The following is a 23,610-nucleotide window of genomic DNA, read 5'->3' as shown; positions in this document are numbered from 1 at the left end:
GAGGCTGTGGTTGCGGCTCACCCAGAAGCCGTTTTTTTTTCGTTCCTCTAACTTTTTGGGATCAGGGACTTTATTGTTTAATAATTTTTTTTGAGTTTTTTATTTATTTATCACTCTCTTTCACGCGTCACAATATCTTTCATTCTTTACTTTTGTCCTTCACAATATCTTTCGTTTTGCTCTTTTATACCTTCTTCCTTTCCTCGCCTTTCTTCCATCATCTTCTTACTCTAAGGTGGCTAGGTATATTTTATTTATTTTTATTCTTTAATTTTATCTTACATTAATTTTATCTTTATTTACACATTTATTTTACTTTCTTAATTCTTTATTACATATTTCTTTTTCTATTTATTATTATTAGTTAACAATTTATTTTGTGCCGAGTTTATTAAGTACCTTATTCTATACAGTTTTATTTCTTTCAACCGTATCACTTGCCACCCTACGAGCGAAAGATAGGAATGATGGGCGCAGGTTGTCGCCCATCATAACGGCGATGCTCTCTCTCTTTCTCTCTCTCGACCACAAGCCTTTAGACTTCATTTATCTTGTATACATTGAATATAATATCCAACATTTATAAATTCTAGAAGCCTTATAGAACTTATAAATGGTAGACATGAAAGTAATTATCTCATAATACTTATGACATAATTCCAAAGTGTTTAACGCGTTCTGTGACGTAAAACTGTCGTTTTCAATTCACGTAGCGTACAGCCTGGATTATATTAATTCCTAAAGAGATTTATTGCCCCCAAAAAACACTGCGGACAAAACAAAGATGGCGTAAAGTTGAAGAAGTGTTTATAATCATACTTAATGTATATTTATTGGTTTTAAATACTTGTATCTAAACTATCGCTTTATAGGCATTTAAAAATTCGTTTACGTAACTTAGCTAAATTGGTCCCTTAAAAGCCTTGGCTTGGACCTTCACGTCACATTTAACACGTCATAGAGTGACCGGTAAATGACCCCCAAAAAGGATCTCGACTAGCATTCTGACTCAGGAAGTCGAGGTAGCTGAACCTCCACTTGGTATTTTCTTTTCTATACGTTCACCCCTATCTTATGAAGGATAGGTTCTTTATTTTTAATAAAGTAAGTTTTTGACTTTTTTTAATATTTCCTTTTCATGGTATGATGCCAGATATAATTTTTAAAATCAAAAGTTTGTGTATTAGGCTATTTATAGGTACAGTAAAACCTCTTTTGTTTATGACAAAAAGATCTGGCCGTCCTCGTTGTGTTTCTACGAAGAAGACAAAGCAGTAAGAGAAAGAATGCAAAGAAATCTTGTTGCAAAAGATTTTATCTCCGGAGATGAAGATAGTTTTAGAACCAACTATTTATAAGATGACTTAGGAATTGCAGCTAGGGTCATAAAGCTAGATCTACCCAATTTTGGTTAGAAACGAACGTTTTGGACTTCATCATAGCTGAAAACATGCCGTCTAGTTTTGATATTAATCCACTGGGTAATGATTTATGGTCAGGTTTAGAGAGTAAGTTTTGCTTTTAAGTTCACGGACTCTTCCGCTCCGTGAACTCATTTCAGATGAAGCTGTAAAAGCCTTAGGGCTAACAGCACCTACTTCTTCAGAGATAATGCATATGCAATGCAAATTTTGCTCTTAACGCCATGATAATTTGGTGGACCTGTAACATATAAGGGACTGGTAATTTCTTAACTGATAATTTAAAAAAGAACAGGTTCGTAAAATCTAAACACTAACTTAAGGGAGACACGAAAAGAGGTCATAGAATTTTTGTTTTAATTTAGCAATATTTTAACGAAATGACCATATTTATGCTGAAAAATCCAAAGAAGATTCTCAATAAATTACAAAGTGGACATTGTTCAACTTCAGTGATGGTTTGATGGTGATGGCTGTGTACAAATCTATACGCCACGATAATTTGGATTACATAAATCAATCCATATAGGGAGTGAAGAAATTTCCCATAGAATGCGTACTGCTATTGGCCTTAAAGTTTAAAGTCCTATATTGCAGCCAATGGTTTTATGTTTGTATTAAACTAACACATTGTAATAGATAAATGTAACATACAATAAAAAAGGTTATGTCAAATAAGTATATAAATTAAATATACATGTATTACAAGTAATATGAATGAATGCCAGGTGACGGTATGTTAAATATTGAAGCAATATATCGCAACAAAAAATTCTCTACCAATATTGACGTTCTATGAAACTCATAGTGCAATATTGAAAAATATTTTGCGCTCGAATCTGATACTTGAAGTTTAATATTTATTCTATATTTATCACGTGAAATGAATTTGATTTAAACATACATACATGTCTTCCCTAGGTTTCCTATAAGAACAGTTAAAAGCGGCCTCTATCGATTTTGGACTGCGTTAATAAGTTCATATATACACCTTTTGGGCATAAACATTGGTCTACCTTCACAGCATATAACGACCGAAAACGCAATAAATATAAATAGTTGAACCAAAATTAAAAATTGTAAATAAAAGTGTAAAAATATGCATATTAAAAGATATACCCAGAATAGACCAAAAATGTGATATAGAATAAAAACAAAGAAATTGTAATAGTTAAGGTATGACAAGAAGAAAGAATGGTATCGGATAAAAGGAAAAAAGGACATGAAGGGGAAAGACAGAAGAATTGCAGAAAGAAAGAAAACAAAGAAATTAAAGAAAAAAATATTAAAAAAAAAGTCTTTGTTCCACAGTAGATAGTGGTTCGACGGGGGCCGTAAAAAAAACATATGACGACCAACCACATAACACACAGATAACTTTGTTTTTCATCTAATAAATATGTAATATATCTTTAGGTTAACCAAGTAAGTAATAAAGGCGTCAATTTTATAACATAAACTCATCTGTTTGGTGCAATATCTTACCAGCCCAAGTTACTGTGGATTGACGAGCATACTCGTCATAGCTCAAGGGCGCCACTGTTAACTGGTTAATGCGCACGCGCAGAATATAGTCCGCTTATAGTCGGTCGTAATAGGTATAGTCGTATAGTAGAGAGTAGAGTCGGTAAAAATAGATATGTTGAACAGAGGACGTGCCATGACTAAAATATTGACGATTGCTATTGGCTGGAAATATTAGATACAGGTTCTTTACAAAAGGTTTTCTTACTTTCATTTACATTGAGCGTTTATATCGCGAAACAAAAAGAATACATATAATGTAGCAAGCAATGTAATTAGAAAAAGTAAAAAATTACATAACGGTTCAGTGATGTGGGTAAATATTGTTGTAATATCAAAACTTTTCCACTGACGACGCCGACAAGGAGGTCTATATCAAAGCGTTCAGCGGAATCCATAGTTCCTCTACAGCAGTGTTTTCCAACAAGGCGCCCACGCCCCACACGAGGACAATTCGAAAGTGGACTCGACACGAGTTTAACCCTTTTGCTTTAGTATAAAAATTATGTATGTTACATTGATCACCTTCCTAAGAATATTAGATGATGAATGATGGAGCGCAGAACAAGTCATCGTGGCGATCTGTGAGGGAGGTCTACGCCTTGCAGCAGCCTGACCCAAAAAAGGTTGTTAAATACTGCTCTTCAGATTAATAGGCCCCCAAAGTGACCTCCAGCGACATCTGTTGATATTTACATATACTTTAAATATGTCTAAAGTCAATTTTTAACGTCGCTTAAAGTTACTCTTTTAAATATATTAAAATATAAACAATTTCAAGATAAATCTCCATTTTATTTTGATGTGTAAAATAAATTGTTTTTTTAAAGGCCATACACCAATTCCTCACTTTGCGTCGTGGTTACGTTCCAAAAAACACGACGGAAATTGAAAAGCCGCAAAGTGAATTAAGATTTTCTATAGCAAACCATGTAAGGATCGAAGATAGGTTCCATGGTTACGAAAATACAGCTTTTTAAAAAGAAAATTGTACAAAGTAAATATTTAAAAAACAAAAATAATATAACTCCCTGCCAATAAAAAATTAGAAAAATGTATACCTTTTTTGTAATCAGAAACAATACGTTAAAATTTATATAAATTTATTATTCTCTTTTTAAAAAAGCACAACTAACTACATTACAACACACTACGTAATTAAAACTGAACTTCAAAACTAGCCAAACAAAGTGAAAACAAAACTATTTTAAAATTGCGTTGATTTGTAGCTAGAAAGGGAATCCCCGAATTTTGATGGCATGGCGCAATTAGAAACAAAAGTGTTGCAAATTTTTGGAAAAAAAAGAAAATTGAGAAAAAATTAAAGACTCAAATACAAAAAATAACGCAACCTCAAAAATCTAACGACGCACAGTGAAAATTAGTCCTAATTAAGCAGCGATGCAACTTTGAACAAAATGCAAAACGAAATGACGCCAAGCGAGGTATTGGTGTATTTGCTTTTTGCAAATTTTTATATATTAGGGAGACCGGAAAGTAATCTAGACTCGCATAAACAGGCAGATATACCTAAATAGGTAGACGTCTTTTTACAATATATTATTCTGCCGGAAAATAATGTCGTTTCTGTCGACATATTTTACAGAATTACCGATTGATTTTTACCGTTCAGGCATTGAAAATTTGTATACTAAATAACAAAAGGTTGTTGACAACGAAGGTTATTCTGTTGATTAGAAACAAAAACATGTCAAAAATGTAGTCGTGTGAATTTAACTTTAGAAAGCGACATTACTTTCCGATCCCACTTATAGTTTTAGCGTGTTTAGATCAGGATATACGTAAACAGATATTCTATTAGAAAAGTTTGTTTTGTTAATTATATACAGCTACATGTCTGTATTAATCTTTTGATATAATGGAATACGTAATTCTCAGGACATCGCTGTCATTCTAGTGTTTCAATTAGTCGATAAGGTTGTAGTTTAATGGACTTTAGACATTTCTGATAACTGTAATCCCAGCCACTTTAACGAGTCCATCATACTTTTATAAAGGATCTGACGTTATCTGAACTCGTGTGACGTCATAAAATACGTCAAACTCACCGCAACACAAGCTAAAGTAAAAGGTTCTATTACCGAGGCATGGAAATACGGTGTAGGACAGTGATTCCCAAAGTGATCGCTATGACAATCTGCAAGGGGTCTACGTCAGCGAAAAAAAATTTGGGGGTCCATGAAATGAAAATGGGGGTCCACGCTATTGGATCTCAACACATACACTGATAGTACCTATTTACTTACATCATACTATCTTATAATATCAAAACATTTACATTATTTATAAAAGTACCTATGAAGTTAAAAATATTAATATGTTACGTATATTTTACATAACAGATACAAAATTTTATTTTGATTAGTTTTAATTTAAATTCAATTAATAAATGTACAATTAACATGTGTTTTTACTTTAAGTTTTTAACACTAAACTTCAATACAGTTAGAAATTTACAGGAAATCAATGTCAGGTAAGTAGGGGGTCTACTCAACACGGAAAAACATGGCAAGGGGTCTATGACACAAAAAAGTTTAGGGAACTCTGGTGTAGGAGATAGGTCTTTGAGTGAAGGTTGGTTGAACCTATAAGAAACACTGTGTTAAATGTTGCTAATCGATTCGGTTTTTGATCCTCTTCTGGCTTGTTCTTATGCTTCTTTGTTCTATGCTGTTCTATGCTTCAATTGTCTTCTTTACATTGCAACTATATCTATACATTTTGCATTATACAACTCGTGGGTGGGTGAACACGCATAGGTAATATTCTAATGAAGATTGCATTAAAAAGGAACCCAAACTTAATAATAGAGAAAGGATAAGACTGGAAAAGACAAGAAATAAAATTAAACAACGATAGGAATTTAAAAAAATGTAAACAAAGATAAAAGTCAATATGTAGTACGTCAGAAAGTCTCTCTATTTAAAAATAATATAATCAATGATCTAGGAATGTAGATAAGAGAAGGAAGGTCATGCAAGAAAGAAGATTTACAAATGAAGAATGACGAATCATGTGAAGCATAGTGTGCCGTATGAGAGTTGTAATTGGCCCCGGCGCGTAAGACGTCACCTAGCTAGTGAACGCGACCGAGGCCAGGATCCTTCTCCCGGGTGATGATGTAAACTTTGTGGCTAGTGCGCGGGCGCATTGGAATAGTTGTTATAAAAACAAAGATCCGCTGAACCAATAGCACGCTTCCACGATTCCACGCCACTTGAGATGTACCGTTCCCCGCCAAGAGTTGAACAATTTTTTGCTGAATTGCGATTTATGACTTTTCTCGTGTTTATATTTTTTTAGGTTAAAATTTTAACTAAGATTTATGGGACGTTAACTTGCAACGTTACAATATAAGGTAGGAATAAAAGATAATGTGAAGTATGAAAGAGAACGTACAATAAAAATAATTTAAAAACTGAAAAAATCCTTTAATGTTATAAAATCATTGTCTCACACCAAACAGGATGAATATCATACACTATCTGAAAAATGATATCTGCTGCAAGTCATAGGAGCACTATGATTTTCAATAGGACTTATTCAAGCGTCTTTCCTTAACCAGGTCGTCCGTCATATCATGTGAGTGAATATTCTTCTCTGCGACTGGTCTAGTCTTCAGGACCTTATGGAACCTAGTGGACATAAGTTCACGCTGTGACATGCCCACTGGCAATTTAAGCTGCCTTTCCACTGGAATACAACGGTATATATAATACTTTTTTTAATCAACATGCAGATTCTTAATTAGTGACTATTATCAGACATAATGAGTATAATATTAAATCTAATATAGACTGTATTGAGTGATAATCATGTAATTTGTATACACACGATTAACCTACGGGTCTTCTAAATTGGGTCGCCTAAGCTCGGCACATTCAATAAAATATCACAGCGGGGCTTCCCCGCCTATAGATTACAATGCTTCGTTGCCTAGGTTTTGTTCATTAATTTCGTATTAGATTTTTTTATGTTGATTTATTTGTGCTATTATTTAACATTGTTATGTATAGGATGATTATATTTAATGGAATTAGCCGTTACCTCGCGGAAGTCCATCAACACAACCGCCACCGCCAAATTACTCAACACGTGTTTCACCCCTCCACGGGGCATCTTCAGGTGTTATGTTACACCGATTAGTGCCTAACACAGAGTCTCTCTGTTTGTGTAACACGTGTGGCGGTTCGGTGATTCGCATTGTTTGCTGCATACGCATTTATCTGCATCTGCATTTGCTGCATACCACTGCATGTGCGGAAGTGGCTAAATATTGGTCCTTTTCTTACTTAGGATGATTATTGATCTAAAACTGTGAATGTATATTTAAATTGTCAGTTTTAGAATTATACAGCTAATGTAAAACACCCTGTATGAAGTGATCACTCCGAAATAAGTTCATTTAGTTATTATTTCTATTAAAAATCGAAAGACTGGTAACTTTCAGTTGTACAAAGCCAGAGACAGATAGTAAACAATAATTTCTTTCCTGTGTAATAAACGGGTTCTGGAGTAGCGATCACGAGACGTTAGACCTGGCGAGGGTAGGGGTGGTGGGGAGCCATCAGGGGGACCGACGATTTATTCAAGGTCACCGGAAGTGGAATCTGGCAGCCCTAGACCTGTAATTATGGCGATATTTAGTAGAGAACTATGCCTTCCAGTGAGTGCCTATTGGCTGAAAAGATAAATCCGTATTATCTAAACTTTTTTTCTTACCTATTCTCAATCATCCTGTATATATTGTGTTTTATTGTCCTGTTGATTTATACTTCAAGTATTTTTTTTACATATGAAAGCATATTTTTAAGATTTCAGACATCACCCTGTATTTCTCTCCGGGGTTGAAGCCGTACCGCGTACCATCTCATTATGTGAATGATCGAAGTTTTGCCTTGATTTTGACTTTTTTCATTATGTAAACAAAAGCGCCGAAGTTCTAACAAGTTTCAAGTAATTATAACTTCATTTTTACTCGCTGCGATAATAATCTGTGGTAAACAACCCACGTGATTATTTACGATTTATCTGTCAAATATCAAAGACAAGTCTAATATTTGTTAATTTGGGATTTTATGTAATAATATTCAGTACAGAACATGAAATAATTAAATTATTTAGGTTTTAATTGTAATTTATTCGGAAAAATATAATATAATTCTGGCAACATAGAAATTAACAGCAACGCTGACAGCTGTCATTTTTTCTTTTCTAATTTTGGTTTGGAACGCATTGCGTGTAATATTCCAATAAATCTATATTTATTATAAAAAGTGAACAGCAGTTTTATAAACCTATAAATGCATGAGTATAGAGTAAAAAAGTGCTTACTATAAAAAAAAACAGTCATAGGTAAAGGTGAAAGAATTAAAAAGTTAATTTTTCTTCGTTTATGGTTATTAATGTGCCATAAAAAAGACTTTTACTTTAGAGAAAGTAAGAATTAAATTTTTTGATCTTTTAAGCTAGAAGATAGGCATAGAATTGATTTTAGTAGTTATTTCAGAAATTTTAATTAATAATTTTGTATCTTTATATAGTATTTTCTTTTAAGTATAAGAGATGTTAATTTTTTTTTAATAAAGGTTTTTTTTTGGAAATGGAACGGAATGTGGATCATCACCCGGCGATTTATATTGCACATCGACTATCTCTGTCCCACACTACCTATTGGACGTTTTGTTAGTCGTTGTATTTCGTGCGACAGAGATAACGCTCTACGAAGCCGAAATGAGCCGATTGTCTCTTTCCAAAGGTCGATGTGTAATATTTATCGCCAGGAACTGTACAGCATTAAAAGATTAAGCAAGTTAAGATTTGGCAATTGTTTAATAAATAAAAATTATAAAACTTTCAAGAATAGAAGTATGCATATACAGAATGAACAATTTTTTAGTTGTTGATTTTTCATAAATTATAAACTAAATCTTTTATACTTCTTAAATCATTGAATAGATGCCGTCTATCATACCTTAATTGATAGTAAATGAATACATAGCACATTCACGCATCAAAAGCATTAAAGTGGGTGAATGTACACTTTCTTTTAATTCATATATGATACAACCTTTCCAAAAACAATGATTTTAAAAATAATAAAAATATAATGACAGCGTAGTATTAAAAATACTTTTTTAAAATTCGAATTTTCGCATATTAAATTAATTAATGTTTATTATCTATCCCTGAAAATGATTTAATGTAACATATTTTAAAGACAAATAAAATATGGAGTAGGCAAAAGAAGACAGTAAAAAGACTTTTTTAAAATTCGAATAGAAGACGAAAGTCTTTGACCAATGTGTGTTGCGGGTGATGATTTACGGATCCTAGAAGTGGTCACTTACGACGTATCTCACTTTTTTTATGGCCCCCACTATTGGGAACCTTTCGTACCCCCTATCTTGTGGGGGACAGGGACTATTCAGCATTATTTAATTTTTTCACATATCTTTTTTATTTTCATTATCGTCTTTCATACATCGTATGATCTTTCGTTCTTTTCATTCTTGCCACAATTCTTCTGTCTTTCCCTTTCGCTCTGTAGACGTATCTCATTGGAAGGCTCAAGGTCACCCAGAGAATAATGGAGAGGGCTATACTCGGAATTTCGCTGTGACATCGGATCAGGAATGGTGAGATCTGTTTAAGAACTGTGAACACCGATGTAGCTCAATTAATTGCTCGTCTGAAATGGTTGATAGCTGTTGGGGTCTAAAGGTGGAGGCCTATTTCTTGCAGTGGGCGTCCATCGGCTGAAAAGAAGAAGAAATCTGTGGCAACCGTGTTACTCTACGTCAGTGATTGCCAAAGTGTTCTATATCGAACCTAGGGATCTATGACAACCTACAAGGGGTCTACGTCAGCGAAAAAAAATTTGAGGGTCCATGAAATGAAAATGGGGGTCCACGATAGTGGATCTCAACACACACTGATAGTACCTATTTACTACCTTATAATATCAAAACATTTACATCATTTATAAAAGTACCTATGAAGTAAAAATTTTATGTTGTTTTAAATTATTTTTTAATTAAATTTAAGTTGTAGGATGTTGGTATTCGCTTTGTGGTCGCAATACATTTTGAACTTGTAAAAACCTGAGAGTCGCAGTCTAGTGTTTATTTAATGTTACGTATATTTTACATAACAGATACAAAATTTTATTTTGAGTAGTTTTAATTTAAACTCAATTAATAAATGTATAAATTAACATGTGTTTTTACTTTAAGTTTTTAACACTAAACTTCACTATAGTTAGAAATTTACAGGAAATCAATATCAGGTAAGTAGGGGGTCTACCCAACACGGAAAAACATGGCAAGGGGTATTTATTACCTATTAAAAATTGTCTGGCATACCCAATAAACTCATATTCACAAAACTGTTGTTTTCAATTCACATCTGACTAGTTATGTCCTAAAACTATCTTACAAATCCATGTACGGTTGTTTTCACACCGACTCCCCATAACGCATACCTCATATAAAGGAAACTTCAAAGTCAACTAAAAAAAGAGTTCAAAATACCACATTACGTGAAAATATATAACACCGCCCACCTGGATATATCAGAGATCGTGAACCTTCGTATTGAAAGGTTAGAATAACAAAATGGTCGGAATTAGAATTTGAATTTTCTTCGCTATTTTAAGAAAACAAATCAGCTGTACCTACAGGCAGATTTATTTATATTTCACTTGAAATATTTTGGCAATCTGTGCATCACCTTACTACATATCTCGAAGTACCCCAAAACCTTAGTCGCTGTTTTAGTAGCAAATCAACATGAACTCTCACGGCAATATATTAAATTCATTAGAATAACAATGGCGCCATCTGTCGAAAATTTATCATACTAACTTAGAAACCTTCGCAAGTTCATGCGCTACAACTTTTCTAAAGATTATCATATGATCAAATGCATAGTTTACTATTCTATAAAGGACATACACACTTATAAACATTCATTTATATATGTATAAATATATCAACACTTCCTGGAAAAATTGGTTTTATTACAATGCGTTAGATTTCAAACGCCATTAATTATTTTAGTGTACCATCACCATGATATCGGCAATAACAATAGTAATATCATTAAACCCTGCTGTGTTTATGTCTTTTCCTATTTTATTAATAGGAATAATTGGTTAAAGATTAAGTTAAACAGTGTGAAGGTGATATAAGTATGCTATTTTAACTTGCTGCAGCCACCTAAATTTAATTTTGTATCTGTCATGTTATATTAATTGTGTTTAGGGATAGTTTGTTACCATATTTATAAACAAAAATTTAAAATTTAACACTCTCGCTGCGTCATTTTATTATTAGCTATTAGCTTGTTAAGTAAGAAAAGGACCAATATTTAGCCACTTCCGCACATGCAATGGTAGTCGTGCAACAAAGTGCACCGCACGCCAGCCCGCTGATTTAACGGTGGTAGTTGTGTAATTCGCTTTGTTTGCCGCATACGCATTTATCAGCGGAAATGGCTAAATATTGGTCCTTTTCTTATTTAGAATGGACTTCCGCAAGGTAATGCCTCAATAAAAGTACCTCATAATTAAATTTTGTTATAGCGCGTATAAGACTTGATAAATCTCTTATATTATTAAATTATGCTATTAAATCAAATTCAATCATACATAAGGATCTTTAAACATGGTTTCTACGTCACAATGTAACATGATTCATTTGTTTGTCGCATAAAATAAAAATTTAGAGGTCTTTTAGATCTCCTAACTCAATGAACGTGTTGAAGCAAGCGCAGCGTATGACGTCCACTTCCCTCGTTAAAGTCAACAGACAACGCTAAAAGCATGCAGCTTTAAGCCGGTCTTATGTCTTGCATTGAATGATTTCACACTTTCCATCACCTAAAGTAAATCACTTATGTATGTTATAAGAAGAAGAACCTATTTTAATAAAAATTATAGTCAAATATCTCGTATTTATTGATATATTTCAACTAAAAATGTTTATAAGAGAGTTTCAAATGGAATTTTTGTTCCGAGAGTTCCTGCTTCAAACTCGATCGTATATTTGTGTTATTAGATTATATAGAATAATTTTAGGCATCAAAAATATCAGTATTATCTCTTAAAACTCCGAGTAAAGTATTTTTAGTGTCCGGCATTTGATTTGGCACATCGGTAAATATCTTAATTATTAATCGACTGTCGGATAAGTTGAAGCGTTGCAGACACCACTGCAAGGCATATGCCTCTACCAAAGATCGCCACTTTGACCAGACTTCCGCCGCCTACATCCAGCAATTTTCTGCGACGTTTATTATGTCGTGGGTATAACTAGTGGAGGGATATACCACGTCTAACGGTTCATGATCGCTGCTCGGCCATTGGTTGAATGAGCGATTTGCCCTCTGCCATTTCAGACAAGCTATTGTTTAAGCTCGGTGATCTTGGCTTTTTTGCGGATCCCTATATCTCTCTCCATCACTCTCTGGGTTACCTGGATCCATATAGCTATAAAGACTATATCCTCAAAACCCTGCCGACGTGTACCGTAAGTTACTATTCTACCAGATGTGCCATATTATGTGCCGGGTGCTGAAAAATTTTAAACCATTTAGATTTGAGATTTCCTCATTGACGTTCCGTATCGTTTTACAGGTACGTAAGGTAATCTATTTGCGTTTGCAACGATTTCGTTACACCTCGAAAATCTTTAGTTTGAAGCCAGAGTCAAAGAGAAAGGTATCGAATTCGCTGCTACTGCGGCATTAATATCGAGTTACGTCGTTAATATTAAAGGTTGTTTACCCCCTTATATTAATAAACTTCGTGAAAATTTTCACAGGAATTTTCCTATTTTCAATTTTATATTTATAAAGGATGTTTATTAATAGATGTAAAATCTTTGAATGGGTTAATATATGGCTCATTTGCTGTCGATCAATCTATGATACATCCTGTATCAATGATTTTAGAAATAATAAATATCGTAATAATAATGTAATAAGGAAAAGCGTTGTAAAATTCAAATTACTACATATTAAAATTCATCACTGTTAATATCTTTCCGTACAGAATTTGTACTGCTAAAAAAAAGTTATGTATTATAAGTAATAATAAACACTTTATACAGGCTGATTGTAAATTGGTATAATAACTTTCAAGATTGTTATTACTAAAGTTTTACATTCACTTCTTCGTCTTTTATATATAGATGTAATAAATTAACCAATCATATTATATGATGATTTTCGGTGATGAAACGTGGTGTCTCACTCTAAGCCTTATTACCAAAGAGTCGCTCAACGAGCTATGGAAAGAGGTATGGAAAAGGTTTCTCTACGAGATCAAATCAGGAAGACCTTCAGGAATGGAAGTCGAATCAGCTAGACGAACAAAAGTAACCAATATAAGCCAATTGGCAAGTTGAATCGGCAATAAGCACGTTGCATAGCTCAGAACACGATGTTCACAGACGTATAATGCATGTCTACCAATAAGATGTACAGATGACTTTTATTAGGAAAATGCTAGATGCTGTCCACTTTCAACCGGTCCTATTGGAAAATGAGAAGCCTTTGTCTAAAACTAAACGTCCTATGGCTGAATGAGTCGTTATAATTTTTTTAACTGACTTTTAATTTTGATACAATGGCCAGTTCGAACCTAGCATCAGTGATTTATCAGTATATTCGACTATGTTAGAACTGATTTCATTTGTGTAGAATAATAAAATATTTAAATTATAATCAAAAGTGGCTTTATCCCCTCAAATTAGTTGTAAAAATCTTGTTGTGTATAAAACATGAAATTTTATTTTCCGAAAAAGTAATCGATCAGTCGACACTTGAAAGATTTTGTCGAAATTTAATGCGGATCGTGAAAAAATAAAAAAGCGATAAATTTTAATCAAGACATCCGTGCAAAGAGGCTGTATGCACTGGGCGTAGGGCGGGGTGGTAGGCGCCGCCCAATATAAAGCCGGCCGCGCGTCCTCTACGGCATTCGAAGCTTCGTAGCCCGAGTTCGTAGCAACGTAGCACCGACGACGTAGCAATGGCTTTCAGGTAAGTTTTTTTTTTTCAAAAGATATTTCTCTGAATTTCTCACAAAAATTGTGAACTGTTCTGTATAAGCATGTTTTTTATTTTATTTACGATATTTAAAAAATTTTAAATTTTTTTTATTTTAAAAATGACCTAAAATTTTTCAAGGAAATAATTTCTTTTTTTTAGCTTTTCATATCAAAATATTTATGTATAGAGTTAAAGATGCATTTTTGGTTTTCAAACTTAAAAATTTAATCACAGACAAATTTATAATAAAGTTATTTTATCAAATTTAAATGACCGATAATTGGTTACGGTTTTTATTAATAGAAGTGATTGAATCGATAAAAATTAAAAAACTATCATGTAATATTTTAAATAGTATTTAGATAATCTTGGTATTTTAAACAACGGGTCACAAAAAAACTTGACTTCTGAGTTTTGTGCCGAGATTAAAATTATTTGCAACCATTGATACAACTAGAATGTCATACAAATTGTAGATAGGCAGCATACGTTTTATTTACCATACATTAGCCCTAGTAATGGTTCAAAATTAAATGTACAAATTGGTAAAATTATTATAAAATTCACCAGTATAAAATTACTATTTTAGGACATTTCATTCTATTTATACTATGAAAATGTTAACCAAATGTATATGTATTTATAATTATTTATATAAATTATAATAAAAATATGTAACAGTGTTACTTTAATTTTTAACCTTTCAAAATATACTTAACTGTATGCACAGACTATACACAAAAACATGTCAGGTTCTTCATGGGTGTTGTTGCATATGTAATAAAGTGTCACAAGACATCTCAGATCTTACTTAATGTTAAATATATTTTATTATAGCATTTAAGAGTTTTTAGTTAATTAAAACGTGTGGAACTTGATCTGTTGATGCATTTACATGGTTGATAATATAATGTACATATACAGATCTTGCAAATATAGTAAGCGGAATCGATTCTCAGATAGGTATATATACTTTATACCAGAGTTATTTCACTGAAAAATTTTATTCGATACGACAGGGAAATAAATTCTATCAGTATAAAGTCTGTAAGGACAGATAATACACAATAATTAATAATAACATGTATTAATTATAATTATGAAAACAATTTTTAATTATATTATAATTACGCTATTTATTATTTCTATAACCATTGATTTTTAACGTGAGATTTACCTCTTAAAGACTTTCATACATTTTGCATTATTTAACACAAAGGAGGTTTCACGCTGAACAATATCCGGAGATTCAGCTAGGAACGAGATGCTCTATTTTATCTGACAAGTTACTTACGTTTACCTTCGACAATGTAATCTATTGCATGGCAAAATAGTGTGTTTTTAAGACAGGTTTGCTAAAGATATAGCGCATATCAATTATTTAATTAAACTTAAATTAAATTTATTTTATTTCATTTGAAATACTCAGTAAAAATAATGTTTTTGATATCTTGCCAAAAAAAACATATAAAAGAGAGAAAAAGACAGGCTTTTATTGTCGGCTCATTTTAAATTAAAAGAGGGAAAGACAGGTAAGATATTTCAAAAGTTCAGAAGCAAGACCACAGATTCCCAAGCGCAGTTTTGTAAAAGTCGTCAGAGGACGCTAGATGGGCCAATTGGTCCAATTACAAATCTATGGAGGAACCATGATTAAAAAGTAATGGCAATAACCCTTATTTAAGTACTGCAAAACATAACCTAACCTAACCTAACCTTTTACTAGTCTGATTTTCAAGTTTAACTTTTAATTTCCAACTACCCGCTGTAATAATAAAACCAAGCGTATAAAGCACTAATCTAAAAACAAAATTCATCAATATATGTTAAAATATGCTTTGACATATAATACATATTGTATATGTCAAAGCGTTAGAACGACAAAATGAATTGCGAGTTTTTAAATTTCGAATAATACAAATATAGAAAGCATTAATACACCGCGCCATTTACTTTAATTCTCTGTTTCGTACGGTTTCTTAGTATCAGGGTTGCCAGTCGTTAATTTTTCCCGTCGGTTTTACGCATCTGTTTGTTCACCCTGTTCTGTTATTAAATAATTAAAATGTTAATAAGTCTCATCTTTATTCAGAAGTGGATAATAGATCCGACCTCTCAACGAGGCTTGATAAAAAAATATATTCAAAAGAGGAATTGTTAAGTAGGATGTTGTTAGTTTTTAATTTTTAAGATCGCGATTTAATTAAAATCGATTCAATTAAAAAAAAAAAATGTTAAATCGTTTAGTGTGTATATTCTGTGGTAGTAATTTTAATTATCATTAAAATATATAATAATAATAATTACTCTTGGCAAATTCTACGAGTCACGAAGAAGAATATACTTGGGATTTCTCTACATAGAAGAACGAAAGTACAGATATAGCCTAGGGAACTGGCAAGTTGTAAGCAGGCCACATAGCGCAGAACAAATGACCGCTTTGGCCTTTGGTTTTTTAGTGGAGACCTTATTGAGGTCAGAAAACGTGGGCTGCAGATCCAATCTGTCATATTGGAAATAACTGGGAGAGACGTATGCCCAACAGTGGGCGTATTAAGGTGGATATAATGATAAGATTATTGTATTATGACAATCACTATAAAATTAGTAACGTAAACTAAAATAATTAAATAGACCATAATATGTTACAACATTTAAAAAAAAAATTTACTGCTGATTGAACTTCCTTAAAGGAGGTCTTTGTAGAAACCTCAGAGACACTGATTTACGTTGAATATTTTACAAGGTTATTATTTATAAGTTTAAAGGCTTTGAAAGGATGAATATATACTATATTTACTATACTATCAAAAAATCAATCGAAAAGCATTTTCGAAATTCGTATTAATACATTATTAAAATAATTATGGTTTACTACGTGACCCCGTAGCCTTTGTACTGCCTGAATTTGGTCTGGGGCATTCCAATAGAGTTTCAGAGGCTTTATTTGTGGTCTCCGCTATTGGGGACCTTTCGTTCCACCCCCTACCTATTTCATTTGGAACAGGGATTTACTTTCTTTATTAAATTTTTCACTTACTTTTTATCTTTCATACTCTTCTTCCATTCTTCACAATCTCTATCATTCTGTTCTTCATTCCATAATTCAGTCAATTTTTCTCTTCTGCTCTATATCCTTTCGTCCATCCTCAATTACTGCGCTTTAGTTAAGATTAAAGTTAAACTAATTGTAATTTTAACACCTATAAACAATCGTCCTATATATATCTAATTGAACGAAGCTATCAATGCTGAAATATAAATGATTTTGTATTTCAAAAGTGATAAAAAAATTAAATGCTTTGTTATATTACTCATGTTCATTTCATGATATAAAAAAATCATGAAAAAATTTATTAAAAAAGGTTTTAGTTGACAACCCTAGCAAGAAAAGAATAGTCACTTGTTGCTTTGTATACGGAGTGGATTCGGTGATTTACACTCTCGCAGGAATTTGGAATTAGTGGGATTCCCCGCTGGCTGACACGTACTTCCGTAGGATTTTTGTCGGCTATTTTAAATAAACTTTATTTTCTTTCTCTTTCCGCACACAGAGTAATTTACACTAATCTATTCGAAACGCTTGTTTTTATTAAAACAAAACAAAGAGAAGATGATATTTTTACCTATTATAGTTAGAAAAAAAATATTTTATGGTCAACCTTAATATGACGTGACAAATACATTACATTAAAGAAAAATATAAAATTATAATTTTAATGTAAGTTGCTAGGTTATGGTAATAAGTAAAGGCTTCAACGGAATTTATTTATATATTTAGGTACACCAGCAGCATAAATTAAAAGTACCATATCCATGTCCTGTTGTGTTCTTTTAAAGGTGATACAATATTAAAAATTTACTATATATAACATTGTAGAAAGATCGGACTGTATCAAATCAAAAAAAAATGAAGAGAATAGTGATTACACGTAGTCAAATCTGGTTTACGACTTTAGATACCAAAAGAGTTCTTAATTTGAAAATGTTTTCCGCGGCGTGCAACCTTCTTTAAGGCTGTGTGCTTACACCTACTCCCAATCAAGTTGATTGCAAATAATAACTACCTTCTGACGATATAAAGTCGACAGGAACAGATATTAAATTATAATTAATTATAATAACTAGTAAATCGAATTTTAACGCTGTTTAACGCTGTTTTACTATTTCGCTTGGATATTTATTATTTCTGAAACTACTATGGTGTACCGTATAATAATTGACACAAAATGACCTATATATAAATATATATTCCGCTTTAAGGCTTTTACATCTATATCAAAAAAGCTGTTTATTAGAATTATATAAAAAATACATATTTAAGAGACTATATATAGATTAAAATAAAAGTTTATTTTTCTACGTTTTGAATTGAAATAAATCGTGACAACTCCGGCTGGAAGAATTCACGGGACCCCTTTGTAGATCGTTATCGCATACCTTGAATAATTCGTCCCGCGTTTATCTGACAAATTGTTAAATTGCTTCTTTGCTAAAATACTTTCTTAATATTTATTAAGTGAACCGATTATAATTTTAATTGATTTTAAAAATTTTCTTAAAAAATTTGTTCGTTTTTATTTGTACACATTCATTATTTTTTAATTATAATTCAACATGACCAGAAAACTATGACAATTCAATCTATGTCAAATGTTTTTTGTCATCTTTTTATAAAAAATGCAAACATACAATATCAAGTATTTTAGGTAAATTACATGTTACAAACATACATACTTATAATAAATACAATATAACATAAAACTGACTTGAATCCCGATTGTTTCAGAAAATATATAGAAGCAGATAAAAAACGAATTAAAGAATAAATAATCAAAGAGATATTTTTCAACCATTTTCTTAAAAAAATTGAGAAAATTAGTACAAAACTAAATTTCACACCTTACGCGAATTTTCTGTAAATACATATTTTTTTCTTAACTAATAATAGCATATGCTATTCATATACAGATTTTTAATAATATGCCAGTTGAAAGATTAAATTTAGATGAAAAGGGTACACGCGTACCACCTTTATGTGACATGTCTTCCTTGACGTCGATTTTAAATAATAATTCTATTTTTAAATTTATTTTAAATTTTCTTTTAACATAGCATACTGCAATGTAATTCGTTAAATGCTAGTTTTTTTTCTTCAGTAATATTCGCATGAAAAAAAATAGCGCGAATAAGCTATTTAATAAAAACAAAACGAATTAAACGAAAAAATTACTGATAGCTAAAATTTTATTATATTGTAAATTTTATTGTAACAAATAATTCCGTATGTTCCAATAACGCCAATATCTGCCAAAAGCTTCCTCGTTTAATGTTATATTTGGCAGACTCTCTCTAAATATAAATGGTTTGTGAAATATTAAATAGCGTTAAGATAATATAGTAATAAAATCGTATACAAAATTCTGATTGTGACATATTGAAATTAATTATTATATATTATCTGTTCCTCCAGAATTTTTAACGCCATAGATTAAACATATTTCAGAGAGATCACTTTTTATAGGTTAATTGTATAAGGTTTAAAAACGTTAAAAGTCTTCACTAAATAATGAGTTATATATTATTAACTTTTACACATATGATCAATCATCCTGTATAAGTAGACGCAATAAAGTGTTAATTATGTTACAATATATGTACATACCTCCTCAGCGGGCAGTAAAAAAAAATTTTATAAAACAGAATATAATATTTAAACCGCACGAGGTTAGAAGGTCGACTTGTTTGCATTTTGAAATTAAACGAAACATTTTAATATTATTCATCGCATACTAATTAATATTTTCCCGCGTTTTTTTTTCTAACCTCAAAAAGAAATGTGTATATTTTGAGTAAAACCTTCATGTATTAAATATGAAAACAGCTTGTTTCAACTTCAAAGATACATGGAATTAGTTAACATTCAAAACGTAACTTGAATTTTAGAGTTAAATATAACTTGTGCATATGTATTCTAAAGAAATATCAGTATTTTTTATATTACTTGATCCACAACTTATATATGTATATATATACAATAGAAAAAATAAAATTTAATAATTTTATACGTTATATCTTCTATTCGAAAATTGAATTAATCCAATTTGAATAATTCAAATGACATTAGCTAGCTAATATACATGCAGTGGGAACTAAAATTATCTCTCAGAGAGAAACTGTTTGTAATTGTCTTGGACCTAGTACGAATTTATGAATTTCAGATTTTTAGTTTCACACAAAATATTTGTCTATTTAAGACCCTACAATATGCTACCTTTAGCTTATCACCGACTTATAGCGATCTTATCTATACCTACCTTCTCTTATATTACCTCTAGTATCCGGCTTTATTAACCCTTTCCTTACCGCAGTCCGTTCCGCCGAAGTGACGCTACTGAACCGGGCATGTGCGCCGCGAAGTGTGCACATGACGGTAAGCTGGTGTTTCAATTTTCTCATTTGTGTTACATATTTAAATATTTTACTGGTATATTAACACGTTCACTGCGGGCCCAATTTTGAAGAACTTTCAGCTGGTGCGGCTGAGGTCGAATCAGCCTCAAGCTGAACTTCCTATTAGTGCGGTTGAGGCCTTTTCTGCCTCATGTTTCAATCATTTTTTTACAATATTGAGTCAATGCTTCGCAGACATAAAGCAAGCTATATTTGTCTTTGTCATACCTCATACGGTTGAGTGTAAACAGCCGCCGCACTAGAGAGAAAACACGAGTTTTACGCGCCGCACCAGTGCAAAGTTTACCATGAGGCTGAATCGACCTCAAGCCGCAGTGAACGTGTTAATTAAAAATAGAAGATAATTCTCCGTAATTTATTTAGCTGTCATAAATCTTAAAACAGGGATCTACATATAAGCTCACATTACAAGGTTGTAACGGACTAACTCCGGCGCTGGTAATGAAAGGTTAAGATCATTTGTCTACCTTGTGGGTGGACGTTCTGCGCTACGCTTGCGAATCTGTGGTCTCCAAACCAGAACCTTCAACGTGACCCTCCTACGACATATTTTATTGTTTGGTTATGTTGCTTTTGTTCGTCAATCCCTGATTCTTCTAGAGTAATACTTGCATATTCCTCTCCAGGGCTGTTTAAGCGACTTTTACCCTGCCAATAAGATTCAGAATGAGAAAAAGAAAAAAGGAAACTATATTTTAAATTATATTTTTAATTTTAATGAACATATACTTTACACTGATATTATAATATATATGTTATCTATGATTGTTGTAAAATATATTAAAAGTAAACTTTGACAATTAGACGTTTTTTTAATCTGTGCAAATATTATCTAAACGAATGTACAATCGTATTTGAATTTTAAATCGATGCATCGAAGAGAAAAGAAATTTTAATTAGTATCCTCTAGCTTTACAAATGATTCTCGAAGTTAATTTAAAAATGTAGAATTGACATTCTTAATGGTTTCGTAATTATGAATATTAATTGCAGTTCTAATTTTAAATAAATATTTAAGTAAAAGAGATAGATATGTAAATTAAATAGGTATTACAATTTATATGTTTATGGAATTATTGTCTGAACTGTACCTTGGATTTATGCACGTACTCGTATATAAGTGAATGTAGTAAGCTTAGAATGTAATAAAACTCTATTAAATATCATTCTATCGTTTCTTCATAGTTCAATGATATACTTTATATATATTTGTCACCGAAGTTATTGCAGTAGTATTTATTTAAAAGCATTATGACGTCATTTATAGGTTAGGAATTTTTATTTCTTTTTAATAATTTTTATACTTATTTTTTATTTTAAGATCTTTCATTCTTTCCTTACGTTTTACATTTCATCCGTCTTGTCCTTTCATTCCATTTTCACTTGTCCGATGCCTTTCATCCATCACCACGTTTCTCAGTTTATCACAATTTTTTTTTTACCTTATTATCCGTTTTATTTTATTTACATTTTTCTTAGATTAGTGACTCCTATTTCTTTTTATTACATTAATCACAATTTTTCTATATAGCCTAAGAAACTCGTGTCGCACTATGACGTCATTAGCATTATTTCGTTGATCGCAACAAATTTCCGATATGGTTTTTTGTTTTGTTTCTCTCGTTCCTCCTATTTCGTTAAGGAACAGGGAACTTACAAATTTTAATTAATTATTTCACATATTTAATGAAATCACTTCCGCACATGCAGTGGTAGTCGTGCAAAAAAATGCACCGCCCGCCAGCCCGCTGATAAATGCGTATGCGGCAAACAGAGTCACTCTGTGTTTGGCACTGATCGGTGTAACATAACTCCTGAAGATGCCCCGTGGAGGGGTGAAACACGTGTTGAGTAATTTGGCGGTGGCGGTTGTGTGATTCGCATTGTTTGCCGCATACGCATTTATCAGCGGGCTGGCGAGCGGTGCATAATTATTTCACATCCTTCTTTTTATTTCTTTACTATTAGTATAGCCTCTGATGTTACCAGCGATCTTGGAAAGGCATCTCGGTGATGTAAGATTAGTAGCCCTGTACGGTGCTAACATAAGCAGCAGTTTGGCCCTCTTCCAGGCCTGACATAAAGAAGTGTCCGTAACACCTAATGTAAATAGATGTTTGTTAAAAAGCCCATGATCGGTTAAGATCCTTGCCACCAGGCGCAATTGGGGTCGTGTCAGCTGGAGCAGGGTGTTGGAGAACCGGCAACTTATGGTTGGCATTGCCTCTTTTGTTTGTCGACTCCTCATGGCTCGTTCATTGCTCACTATGTTGACTTTTAGTACGCTCCGACACTAGAGCTCTAGTCTTACCCATTGGTGCTGAAGCCTTCGGGCCAGCTCAGACATCATCCTTGCCTCTGGAACCGCTATAACCTTTTATCCACTGTAATGTAACAAGGTTGTTACTACTTACCTTCATTAAGCGTTTTGCTTTCAGTCGTAATAGACAAAATTTTTAATTCATCTTAAAGAACACGACAGATATTAAAGAAACAATTTTTTTATTTCGAAAATTGTTTATGGGCATTAATATACACTGTAGATACATAAGTATACATCTTTGAATTATCTTCTTTAATGAAAAAATATATTTAATTTACCTAAACTAAACGGTAGAAGACTATCATTTGACTTTTTAGGTCGCGGGTACAAATTTCGAGATACGATCTCATATAATTCATACTTTTTAAATTAATTACATAGGATTGCCACTAGTCAAAAAGAAGTTTACAGAAAATTGACAGCAGTATCCATTGCGTACTATATTACCACACTGCGATCGCCAAACCGGCTTTCAAACATGGCGATTATAGTATATTTCCAAAAGATATCATTGGGGGAGATCTATGCCTTGAAGTGGGAGTCTGTGGGTTGAAACATTACGAAGAGCTAGGAATAGTAATCAAAAGATTCGTTGCTCGACTGTATCCTATACATGAAACACAAATCAATCTTTATTCAGTAAAACAAAATAAAATGTCGAAAGATTTATTAAATATTTGCTTTAATCAATCGTCAAGGAGTCCCCGAGGAAATTTACAACCTTGATTGGTTTCTAGCGTGTGCTGAACCGATTTCTAATGTAACGGTTTCTCTTATATAACCTGAGACTAC

General features: G+C 32.2%; 1 protein-coding gene across 1 annotated transcript in view; it reads left to right on the top strand.

The window, feature by feature from the left end:
* Positions 1-13,979: 13,979 nt before the first annotated feature.
* The window catches only part of Ms (Myosuppressin), a 41,229-nt gene continuing 31,598 nt past the window's right edge, over positions 13,980-23,610 (top strand). Inside the window, exon 1 of the mRNA XM_068763686.1 lies at positions 13,980-14,012. Coding sequence (XP_068619787.1) covers positions 14,002-14,012 — 11 coding nt within the window. The 5' untranslated portion in view covers positions 13,980-14,001. The remainder of the gene's footprint in view (positions 14,013-23,610) is intronic.

The sequence above is a fragment of the Battus philenor genome, unplaced genomic scaffold (assembly GCF_028537555.1).
Source record: "Battus philenor isolate CCGP_79_NKW_IND1 unplaced genomic scaffold, ilBatPhil1.0.hap1 SCAF_18, whole genome shotgun sequence".
Lineage (NCBI taxonomy): Eukaryota > Metazoa > Arthropoda > Insecta > Lepidoptera > Papilionidae > Battus > Battus philenor.
The sequence above is the reverse complement of the archived record's forward strand: the minus strand, read 5'-3'. Positions and strand labels throughout refer to the sequence as shown.